This window comes from Lepidochelys kempii, chromosome 2 (genome assembly GCF_965140265.1).
Source record: "Lepidochelys kempii isolate rLepKem1 chromosome 2, rLepKem1.hap2, whole genome shotgun sequence".
Taxonomy (NCBI): domain Eukaryota; kingdom Metazoa; phylum Chordata; order Testudines; family Cheloniidae; genus Lepidochelys; species Lepidochelys kempii.
The window spans coordinates 175,758,346-175,771,037 of NC_133257.1; the positions used below are offsets into that span (position 1 = coordinate 175,758,346).

Here is a 12,692-nt window from a genome sequence, read left to right on the forward strand (position 1 = left end):
CAAATTTATTATAATAAAAACTCTTTCCCACCCCACCCCCCCTCTCTGGCCAAAACTGATGTTTTAGAACAGAGTTAAAATGACAGCATCACATTCAGAAAATGATAGGGTTTGTCTTCTGAGAGTATAGCTTTTGTAAGAAAAGTATTGGAGATCAATGGCACTATTCATAAAAAGTTACACCATTTCCTTCTCTTTCAAAACATTGTATTTGGGAAATTTTTCAAGTGCTTCTTTATAAATTAGTAATTTAGTGGGTTTGGCGGTTGTTTTGTTGGGGTTGTTTTGTTTTAAATTATTCTTACCTAATTTATTCAGCACAAAAATGATGAGCCAGATCCTCAGCTGGTGTAAATTGGCATAAAGAGGTTCAACGACTCAGTAGAACTAGATCTACTTACATCAACTGAGGATCTTGCCCTGTATCTTCTGTGCAAACAGAAGTCAAGGAAGAGTTGCTATAAGATGGCCCTAAACTTCTTACTATCACTAGGAACACTGGTGGCTGAGGCCTCCCAAAGAGTGTCAAACAGTTCCCTACCTTACAAATTTGCATGTCATCCTTGCGCAGGGCCATTCTAATCTTCTCTGTATCATTCCAATTTTTAGTATATGTGCTGCCAAACAGCAGGTGACTAGTCACATACCCTTGCTTGGGGGAAAATCTTTATTGCAGTATTGTGTCGTTCTGTGCTCCTCCGAGGCTGACTGTGTTCTTGTTTTGATCCATGGCTTATGACCATCTGAGTTGAAAGTTGTCAAACCCCTCCCTACCTCCAAAATGCTGGGAAGGAAGTGGGTGCTGGGTTGCCTATCGGAATGCTGTCTCTGGACCCTGTTTTGAAGCTTCATCGTTTGCATCACACCTGTGCTCATACACGTCCATACTGCCCAGGGACTGCTGCTGGAAGGGAAAAAGGAGCGCTCTCGCCCTCTTTTTCCATCCCCTGAGACTATTAGAGGGATATCTGCCACTCTCCAGCCTCTGTGTTTTGGGTCTTCCCATTGACCAGCTCCAGTGTCTGAGGTTCCCTGTAGCTTTCACAAGAGGCATCAAAAGAGGGAAATCAGAAGGTTCTTGTCAGCATTACTCCTCTCCATAGGGGCCTATGCAGCACCAATGAAACCAACCGGGTTTTTGTTAAATTCTGCACCCCCACTCAGCAGCAGCAGATGCACAGAGCTGTTTTGCTGCAGATTCAGGAAAACCGCACTCCATTGGTTCCCTCTTGCAAGGCTTTCGTTGCAACCATAAGAACTAGAAATGTACTTTTTTAAATTAAAGAGTTGATTCTGCAGAAATTGATGGGTTAGGTCTCCTTATTTGCCACAGGTAGGATTTGTCAAGCCCTGACAATAATGCGTTGGCAGACACGCAGCAGGTATCTTGGTAAAATTGTACAATGGGATTTGGAGCCAATTTTGTCAGGTCTAATATCGCTCCAAACTACCTTTAAGGTAGAAAAAGACATACATTTACTTATTCACAGATTGTTAATGTAAATCTCTGAAAGGTGATCTACTAACTCAGTAATACTTGTGATTTCAGTGGCTGATTTAAAATTCTTTAATACTTTGTTGGTCAGTGCACAGAGGCCGGGTGCCATGAATGAGTGCTCCTCTGGGAGAGAGTCCTGCTTATTGTGTGTCCAGTTCTGAAGATCAGTGTAGGTTGATAGGCTACTTTGGCTCCAAGACTAACCTAAGTTTTGTTTGCTACTGATCATTTGTATTGGATTGGGTACAAAGAGATCATTTTAAATGCACACCATTTTAGGGTCAGATCTTCCACCTACACCCACTTATGCCAGCTGAGAATCAGGGTCTTTATTATGAAGTTTGAAGAGATAACATTTCAGTTGGCCGAGGAAAACAAAAGGACAAAATTCTGCTTGTACATCTCCATAGCAAATCTCAACTCCGGCACTCCTCTCCCTGACATATGCAGAATTCCTATTAATGACACATTCTGCAATGTATTTCAGTACTAAATAGTGTTTCCATCTTTCTGCCTTTCTAATAAGACTCCTGTGATGATTCACAGTTCTCAGGCTTGAGTCAAAAGGACTCAAGGCAACTTCTTAAATATGTAAAAGTTGGGGCTGCTGAAGTTTGAAATCAGAGTTCAAATATCTTGTCTGATTAAGGGATGTTTCAATCAATGAAACAATCTAGTTCTGAAGCAAATATGAAGGGCTGCATAGTACTCTTGATCCTCTCACACGCTGTGCAGACATCAGAGAATTGTGTGTGTGGCTCAAAGACAGTAAGTAACCTTAAACATATAACGCAGTTCAGTGACACAAGGCTTACATTATGTAATTACAGTGGACCATATTAAAAAGATCCCCTTTGCTAACAGTTGCCACACAACAATATCACATACCACCATATTATCTTATACTTATCACTGTGATACTTGAGCCAATCACCTATTTTAAGTATAGGCAAAGTAGTGTGGTATCTGATACCATTTTGTGGTGACTGTGGGAGAAGGATAACTCCTTAATGGTGATCACTGTACTGAGAAATAAAAATGTTCATTGTTAGCTCTGCTTTATTAGGCTATTCTTTCTACTACAAAAACATCCATTGTATAGTGAATCTTGTACAGGCGTAATTTCTGCATCCCTGGCTCTAACATCCTGGTTGTTTCCTTAGCTTGTGTTGTGTCTTCCCTAAGCACAAAAAAGCTCATCCTTCCAGTGTAGCACTGAAAGATTTGGCGTCCGCTTTTGATTGCAGTCATGGTGACTGCAAAACAAGGGCCCAGTTCTGCTCCTGCTGAAGTACATGAAGTCGCTCCTGCTTCGCACCAGTATTGGTGAGCTCAGAATTGGCCCTGGATCTGCATTTGTAAGGTGGCTGCCACCGAAGTGTTCAGTGTTTGAATGTGTATTGTTTCATGCACCGTTCCACTTCTCTCACTTTTGTTGGTGTGACACGGAGAGAGGTGTTAATTTTAGCTATGGAAAAATAACCTGGGGAATGATGGGATGAATGGGGGGTGGAGGAAGGGGGTGATCAGAGAGGTTTCTGTTATGTAATACTGAATTGAACAGTTTGATGAGCTGTGTTATAACAAGCATTTCACACAAAAGTACTTGAAGTGCCATTCTTTTGTTATGGTTAAATGCACTGGGGCAAATTTTTGACAGTTCCGCTAGTTTGCTAAAGAGGGGATAATAGAATGCCAAGCGAGTACTAATTTTTCTGTCCCCCCATCCTAAACTTACATAATCTCAGCAGTGCTCTGTGTGGAGCCACTTGCCTCCCCACTGAAACTGTAGACTTAAGCATCATTAAGTACATTTGTGCTCCAAGGCAAAAGTATGTCAGTACAGCGCTCACCTCAATCAGGCATCCAAATGTTTATCATGGCTAGAGCTGTGTGAACCCTGCAGGACTCAGTTTGTTTGAGGTTCTCAAGCTGAATCCTGCAGCTTTGATTGGCAGGGGCAGGCAGCAAAACAACCCCTGTCGGCTTGCATGGAGAATTGGGTTCAATAAACTCAATATGTTCCACTGCCCTCACTGTGTACCCTTGCGTCTCTCACCTCTGGCTTTTTGAGCATGTGTCAGGTGGTCACTTGCTTTGCCTAAGCAGCCCAGAAAGGAGCTTCAGGCCATTCAGAATATGCCTTTTCCCCAATCCATAAAGGCTCTTCTGAGGGACAGGACCTTCTTTGACCCCCATGGTGTGGCATGGAGTCCTAAGCCTGCAGCTTCTACTACAGATGCCCGCCGTATTGAGCTGGAACTGAAGGAAGCCCTATATTTCCTTTAATGGTCTTACAGGGCACAGTTGTTTGGAAATGCCTAGGGCTCCCAATCTAATGCACTAGGCATTATGGGGTTTCTGTCAGCCTCAGCTGAGCAGAATGTGAGGCTGGCAGTAGTAAGCCTAAACAGCTAATAGTCAGCACTCCCTTCTGTTCAGTGGAATGGAAGAGCTTGATGGCTCTAAATTCGTGACTTCATGTGCTCTAATATGAAGAGTGACCATAGGCATAGCATTTGGGGGTTCCATGGCTCAGTAAATTCAATACAAATGTGTTTAATTCACAAGAGAAAAAAAATTTAGTTTTTAAACTTCCAGTCATAAAGCTGGGATCTGAAAGTAATGCTGGGTCTTTATTTTGCATCATCATCAGTATATTGCCTCTTCATCAGCAGTAATACATTGCCTAGGCCAAATTATGCCCCGAATTACATTTGTGAAGCATTATTAGATTGCCTTGTGAGGTTGCACAGGTATAAACGAGGGCCTAATTTGAACTGCAGTATTTTTTTTCTGAAGATGATGCATGAGAAGGACACAGTCTGATAAGTTTGTAGCATTGGGAGTTTAGAGGAAAAGGCACTCCCCACCCCTAGCAATTGGAGCAAATTCCAATACGGTCGTCATTTTGAGACAATTAATATGCCATAAAAATCTACACCATCCTTTTTAGTCACCTTCGGAGCAAGGTTCCATTTTAATAGAGTGTGACATTAAATCCATGGCCATTCACCATGGATTTTAATTTTGTTCCAGGTACGAAACTCCTGGGGCTGCTTAGATTTTGGGTCCCAAAATCAGAAGCCACCCACTGGGCTCTCTCCATGACAAAAAGTAGATGATGGAGGGATATTCGTTCTGACCTACCTCTAATCCTGAGGAATGTTGCACATTCCTAACTAATTACAGTTATTAGATAGCGGGAAACACAATATAGAAGTGGTATCGCTTTTCATGACAATCTGTGCTTACACTTCATTTATATTGATTTAATGCTTATAAAGGTGGCTGGACAGTAGCTGCCCATTCTGTACGTGTTCATCCTTGCTTCATGCTGCTTTCTTTCTCCCCACAGTTTGCCAAGGAACAAGTAACAAGCTGACCCAGCTGGGGAACGTGGAAGACCATTTCACTAGCCTGCAAAGGATGTATAACAATTGTGAGGTGGTGCTTGGCAATCTGGAGATCACGTATGTGACACGCAATCATGATCTTTCGTTCCTGAAGGTTAGTGTAGCTAATCACATTGCTCTGATCCAGCATTCAATGTACATTGGTGAGATCCACACAACCTCAAGAGAGTTTAACTCCTAATCGAGATATTTTTCTAGTCTGAGTTACCTGTTTAAGGAATTGAATTGTTTTTTGAAGGGGAAGGGTCAAATATATATAAAATGCAGTGGCAAATGTAAACCCTGTTCAAACACATAGTTGCTGATTGTCAGTTAGAGGCATCACAGAATGGAATTCTAAAATACCTGTCTATCTAGGATACACTGTACTTGTATCAATGATTTCACAGCACCTAACAAGCAGTTTTTCTCATGCTCATCACCCACTGCTCAAAAGTAATTATTTTAAATGAGAAGTATTGCACTCCTATTCCCCTTCTCTCCCCCCTCCCCCCATGCTCCCAGGGGAAATGGAAAAGCTCTGCACTGTGCCCTAAAGATAACCAGATTTGAGGAGTTGTGAGACCAGTGAAGCAAACTGCAGTGTTGATGGCTTTTCACTGAAAATGATCATTAGCTTGATCATTCTATTGCCTTGATGATACCTGGCAAAAGATGTAATCTCCCTAATAACTAGAAATCAAGACGTGTAACATCAGCATCCATCATTACTTGTGTAATATGTTCCTGCACCAAGTAAACCAGCTGCGTTCTGTCCAGACAATAATTTTGAGTGACCTTCAAGGATAATCATAGACAGTAATTCATGAACTACTTTCCATTTCTACATTTGTCTCATGCTCATGTCCACGCACAAGTGAATGAACTATTGTTGGGAGGGAATTCGAAAAGAAAGGGACATAAATATTTTACTGCATGTATTGAAAAAAGTGCTTTCTGGCACGGCACAACCAGATAGCACAGGAAGGTTGTGGAACAGCTGGGAGTAGAACTCAGCTCTTCTGACTGCCAGTTTGATACCTTACGCATTAGATCAGCAGTTCTCAAACTGTAAGTCGGGACCCCAAAGTGGGTCGGGACCCCATTTTAATGGGGCTGCCAGGGCTGGTGTTAGACTGGCTGTGGCCGAAGCCTGAGCCCCACTGCTCGGGGCTCAGGCTTCAGCTTCAGCCCTGGGCTGCAGGGCTCAGGTTACAGACCCCCTACCTGGGGATGAAGCCCTTGGACTTTGCTTTGGGGCTGCCGAGGATGATGGGGCTCGGGCTTTGGCCCCTCAGCCTAGAGCATCGGGGCTCAGATGGGTTAAGACTTCAGTCCCTTCTCCTGGGGTCGTGTAGTAACTTCTGTTGTTAGAAGGGGGTCGCGGTGCAATGAAGTTTGAGAAACACTGCAATAGATCATGCTTCCTCAGATTTGTGTTTTTGAAATAGTGTTTTCAATACTCAGTTTATTTCGTGCTTGGTTATCAGGTTACAATATTTTTGAATGCAGAGAGATTATGGGATTAATTATATCAAATATAGCTCACCTGTGTGTAAAAAAATAGAGCTGTGGGTTACCAGAGATTTATGGGTGGGTCACTGATCTGAGTTCTGAGGTGGTGATTTTTTCAAATGAATCTTGTTTTCCTCTCAGCAAACAGCTTGACACAATGACACTAAATGTTTTTGTTCCTTCTAATTTTCCTCAGACCATACAGGAAGTTGCAGGCTACGTGTTAATAGCACTCAACAATGTGGATAGCATTCCACTGGACAATCTCCAGATCATCCGAGGAAACGTGCTTTATGACAACTTTTACGCACTAGCAATTTTATCCAATTATCAGACAAATATAAATAAAACCAGTGGACTCAGGGAGCTACCAATGAAACGGTTATCAGGTAAGTAGTGGGGCAGACAATGTGATTCTGAACTGTTACTTTATTTGAAGCAAACTCCCAGATCTTTATGAAAAGCTTCATTTAAGAAGCATTGACCTGCAGAGTCCTATTCCGAAGGAGATACTCTGAATGAAGTTAAATGTAGTTTATCCAAATACCTGCCCACTTTATAACTATCCAGTTTACTGGTAGTGATGGAAAGTTCCTTGTTTTACAATGCATCAGCCCAGGACATCCGGGGGTTAATCAACTTAGGCGCTATAGAATTGCAGAGTAATGAGTGTTGGCCCAAAACTGAGAGAGGTTTTTGGTGCCAATTTGAGATGCCTTAGAGGGGGCACGATTTTCAGAAAGTGTTGAGAACCTCAAAGTGCTTCAATCTGAGCATCCAAAAATGGAGACACCCAGAATCACAACTCACTCTTGAAAATTTCAGCCACTCAGTTTTGACACCGAGTTTTGCATTTTGTGCACATCCATAATTTCTATTGGCTTCACTGGGTTGCGGGGGGAAGGGGCAGAGGGTTGTATATGGAAAGGCTGCAGCACTGGACCCTTATTCGACAGCTAGTTATGCTTTCTTTCAAGTGTAATAATATATTGTAGATTGTCCTTTTCCATTAACATGACATCTGATCGTGTTTATCTCCTTTTCAAGAAGGAAGGAAGAGAGCAATCATGCAATTGCTTCATTTTTGTCCTGTTTTTCTTTTACAGAAATTCTTAATGGAGGAGTTAAAATCAGCAACAATCCACAACTGTGCAACATGCAAACAGTTCTGTGGGACGACATTATTGATTTGAACAAAACACCTGCAATGCTGTTGGATTATCAAAATAATCTGACTGATTGTAAGTATATATTTAACAAAACAGTAGTCACTCCATTAAAGACAGCAGTACCATCAACCTACTTATTGCATTATAGAGCTCCATTTCTGCAAACACTTTTATGTAAATGCATTGACTTCAAATCCTGTTCACGTAGAAACCAATTATATTTTGTAATCAAATTTACGAGGACCAAGATTTGGACCTAAGAGACTGATACAAAGCACACTGAAGTCAATGGATTGGCTCCCATTGATATCAGTGGGCTTTGGGTTGGGTCTTAAATATGTGCTTCTTCAGTGAAAATGATACACCAATGTAATGCATACATATTTTCTTTCCAATGATTTTAAATTTACAGCGTGAGACCCTGATTCAGCAAAGCTCTTAAGCATATGCTTAACTTTAAGCATGTGGGTACTCCCAAGGTGCTTAAATGCATTGCTGGGTTGAGGCCCTAATTCCTATTTGTGAATATCATGAACTCTACACATGGTTTGACAGTATTAGGAAATCTTTGCAAAAATGAAGACCAGAAATGGATAAATAGCGATACTTCAGATCAGTATAGAGTATGTAGCATGTAGATTTGAAAGCTTACATGACATGTATCCATGCTTATATCTGACCCAAGCCAGTACTGTTAATCCTTTGTAAGATCTAAATTCAGCTCAGAAAATTTTAAGAGGGGAGAAAAGAGATGTGGGGTTTTTTGTTTTTGTTTTTTTTGGTTTTTTTTTTTAAATTCTTGAGCATTTTTGGCACTACAGATTGGCACAATGTTTATTTTCTGATCTACTTCCGTGAGAAATTGACTAAGTACTAACAGACACACTCTGTTGACATACACCCTGGAACCCCATTGCAGTCAATGGGATTGCAGGAGGTGTAAATCGGCGCAGAGTTTGGCCGTGAGTACTATGGAAATTTTAACCTTTAACTTTTAAACTTGAATCCCTTTGGTTCAACAGTAAATCAGTCAGTTATTAGACAAATATTGGCACTTGTTCAGCTATTTTGGCAGTGAGGGCGTTGGAAAGAGCCATGTGTTATTAGCTGGACAAAACTGTCCTAGAAAGAAATACTCCTTAAATATAGTAGTAAGTTTCAGATAATCTGTTCAGGCAGCCATTTTTCTTTTTAAATAATGAGCATGCAAGATAATTGTGTCCCTGGGATTTTAGAAAACATTACAAAACATTAGAAAACAAACAAAAATAAAAAGCAAAACAAAGCAACAAAAACAATAATAAAAAAGTAAGGGGGGAGGGGAAAGGACTGGCAGGCCTGTACTAACTCTACAGATTAGTTAGTTTTGTTCACCCTTACTTATTTTCATTAATTGTATGTGTGCTGCATAGTTCAGTGCTGAGAACTAGTTTTGTCAGAGCTGTGGAGACAAAAGAAATTAAGTAATTAAGAAATTATATACAGCATTCTTAACTGAAGTAATAGTCCAATAACATATACATGTGGCTGAAAAATTTCAGATTAAAAGGTTGAGCTACTTCTGAGAATATGATTAGGAGAAAATAAGTAATTTTGCTTGTATTAAAATAATTCTTTCAACCATTTTGTTGAGAAACTCCATGCTTTGGAGCAGGCATTTGAAATTTGTCAGGGGGTGGGGCGTTGCCCTGGTGTCAGGAATGTGCCTTTTGCCATCCCTCTGAACTTTCGTCCACATTTAGCCAAGTTATTTATAAGCCTCTGAAAAATCACAGTTCACACATGCTCAGAAGAGGCTTGATATAGTATGACAGCCATATTCTCTGTATTGGACATGCTCTCCTTACAACTCCTATGTGCCAACTAGGCTGTGCATGTGCCATCCCCATAAAATAACTGAGCCCTGGTCTACAGTACAAACTTATGTGAGTAAAACTGTTTCTCCAGGGTGCAGAAAATCCACACCCCTGAGTGACGCATTTATATCGACCAAACTCCAGATGTAGACAGCTCTGGGAGAGCTTCTCCTGTCAACACAGCTACCGCCTCTCGGAGAGGTGGAGTACCTACAGTGATAGGAGTGTCACACTGTCTGGAGTGGTTCACAAGTGTGAGTGCCTGTCTCAGGGCAGACTGTCAGAAAACAAGGGCAGACACCCCAGACTGATGGTATATTCTGTTATAACAAGTGTGAACTCTTGGATCACTATACCAGTCTTACCATGGAGTCACAGGCAGTCCGCTTAGCCTCTCCAGCCTGTCTTGTCACCCAGACAAACTGAACTTAGTGATGATGGTCACATAAACCAAAAATCACACCCCATCAGGTTTCTCCCAGTCCCAAATGGCCACTTACTCCCAGATCAGTTGGTACGCTGGATCTTACACCAAAGACATTGCTGGCAGCCAATTCTATAGTAAACTAACTATAGGTTTATTAGCTAAGAAAAAAGAGTTATTGGGAGGTTAAAGCAGGTAAAATATAATAACAGGTGAGTCCAAGTTTGTAAGTCCAAAATGATAGCAGAGATGTAGTAATCTGCCAGTTTCCCAAAAGCCTTTTCCAGGGCTACCCAGAATAATTCTGGAGGTCTCCGTCTACTCATTCAGTTATTCTGCCCTGTTAGAATCCAAACAGTCTAGAAAGATCCTTTGAATCAGTACTGATAGCGTCTTTTCACAGACAACCATCTGACAAGTATCTGAACCCACACAATGGTCGGTTGCTTTGAATTTAGCACTCCTCTTCATTTGCATTTGATGAGTTATTTAGTTACAGGGATATACACAATGTAAATGCCTGCCATTACATTATAATAGGAATAGATAAGTGAAAACAGTACAAGTAACATTCCATTAGTTTTCATGAAGTTCTAACACCTGACTACGCTCTTACATTAACACACACTTTGATCTATTTAATTATAGGGCATGCTTAATGTAATAGTAAACAGGATATAGATAGGCAAAAGCAATGCAGTTAACATCTCCTTTGATCTCCATTAAAGCACAAGTGAATTGGCCTGAATATATACTAATACATTTAACTCCTTTGATATTCACACACAAGTGAATTGGCCTATGTCTCTGACCTGAGCTGGTCTGTCAGTATTCTAGGGAGAAGCTCTCCTGTCGGCATAGGTAGTGTCTTCGCTAAGTACTACAGCACTGTAAGTGTAGATGAGCCCTGAGTATTCTCCATCCTAGAGCTTCAGGGGCTAAGCAGAAGTTTCCTTTCAAGTGCTTCTCTCCGGTGCTGTGAGCCACTATGGTGCCTAGCACTGAAACCAAAAGCAGGCAGAACAGGCACAGAGGACCAGGGAGAATAAGAATAGAGGGAGACTGATACAGGAGCTGGTGGTGTGGAGAGGGACAGAAGTTGGAGAGAGTGGATATGAACAGAAAGGGACAAAGTTAGGAGCTGGGGATGGAGAGGAGCAGAGAAGGACAGACAGGCAGTTGGGGACAGGGAAAGAAGGGTTTGTAACCAGTAAATTACACTCCCCTCCAAAGCCTGGAATAGAATCCAGTCTCAACATTTCTCTGCTGTCAGCAAAATAGTTATGAAATCCACTGGCAAAGTATGTGTCTCCTCTTTCTCTAGTGGCTGATCCAATTGGATAACTGCCTACTAGTACCATTACACCATTAGCTCAAGCAATAGAGAGGTATCTGCTCTGGATTGAATATCCCAGCCCTGCCAATGTCCTATGCTGGGGTCAATCTGGTTCCATATGATAGAATTTCTGGTTTTTCAATTTGCTTCTTTAAAAACGTAGGGTATCACATACAAGAAGAGTACGCTAGAAGAAAGTTACGGTGGTAAAGTCAAGCAATCAAACATTAGGAAATGCTAGACTTAAGATGTTGCTCCATCTCCCTCGTGCTCCACCCTTCCTGCTGCCCCTCTACCCATATATGCATATGCATTAAGATGCAATTAATTACAGGATCATATACTGTTTTTTCCACAGGACCCCTGCCTCATTCAGTACACAGGATGGACAGTGCTTACTGAATGGCTATCTATTTCATGTTTATTTTTATCCTCATCATTCAGTGTGTGGCACAGAAGCTCTCCTGTAGCTCTAGTAACAGGCACGTGGGGGATAAGTTGTGACTTAAAGACTAAGATTCAGCTCCTAACAGCCTTGGTGTGTTATCTAACAATTGTCTGTTACATCATAAAGGTTTTCCTATCAATTTAACATTTACATTTTAGGTTCTAAGTGTCATGCAAATTGTACAGAAGACCACTGTTGGGGTGCCGGCATAGAGAACTGCCAGACATGTAAGTCCACAGATTAATTTAAAATATCCTTGACTGTATGCCCTTAGGTATTTGTTTGTTTATTATTCACTGAATACTGTCCCTGTCACATCCTGATGTGATGACAAGTGTTTTACAGAGAACACTGTGCTCCCCTCCACTGCCCTGAGGACCCATAAGCACACTGTGGACCTGGGTGCTTGCTCCCCTAGCAATCAGTCAGGTCTCTGAGTGATAGTTAATGATGATCCTTGCGGTGGTAACTTGCACTGTGTTTTTGCATATGAACGCCCCCCCCCCCTCTTCTTGTATAGCAAACAAAAGCCATTGCAGCTCCTCACTGAGTGGACACATTTGTGGAGAGAAAGGAGGCCTGGTGAACAGCACAGAAACCCCAGAATAATTTGGAATGGACCAAGATTTCTCCATGAATGCTCAGCCTTTGTGTGACACTTTCAGTTTTAGAAGCTGTAATGTGAATTTTCTCCACATCTTTTGTTTCAAGTAGAATGACTGTGTATTAACATACAAACTCTTACAGAATTTTTTAGGCTGAGAATGGGAATAACTCACCACTACTGGTGGTGGGGTTTTTTTGTTTTTGTTTTTTTTAAATCCCCTTTGTAGAATTCCTTCCAACCTGAATACCAGATATATGCTGCAGGCATATAAAGCAAGTCCTGACCACTCAGAAAATGAAGTGATGGCCTTTAAAGGGTGCAGGGCCCAGGGGATTCACAGCACAGGAGAGGTGTCCTAATTATTTATAGAGCACTTTGGAATCCTTAGGCGCTCCAGTCACTCATAGGCTGAACACGCTTTACCCTGTAATTTTGCATTTTGGA

At 41.5% G+C, this 12,692-nt stretch overlaps 1 protein-coding gene and 1 non-coding gene across 3 annotated transcripts in view; one reads left to right on the forward strand and one right to left on the reverse strand.

Moving 5' to 3' along the window:
* Positions 1 to 12,692, forward strand: part of EGFR (epidermal growth factor receptor) — a 226,163-nt gene that overhangs the window by 149,006 nt on the left and 64,465 nt on the right. For both annotated transcript variants that reach the window (XM_073332807.1, XM_073332808.1), the window contains exons 2-5: positions 4,857 to 5,008; positions 6,605 to 6,797; positions 7,515 to 7,649; positions 11,800 to 11,868. In XM_073332807.1, the coding sequence (XP_073188908.1) occupies positions 4,857 to 5,008; positions 6,605 to 6,797; positions 7,515 to 7,649; positions 11,800 to 11,868 (549 nt within the window). The remainder of the gene's footprint in view (positions 1 to 4,856; positions 5,009 to 6,604; positions 6,798 to 7,514; positions 7,650 to 11,799; positions 11,869 to 12,692) is intronic.
* LOC140907983 (U6 spliceosomal RNA) lies at positions 527 to 630 on the reverse strand. The gene has a single exon (XR_012157694.1). It is a non-coding gene; the product is annotated as a U6 spliceosomal RNA (small nuclear RNA).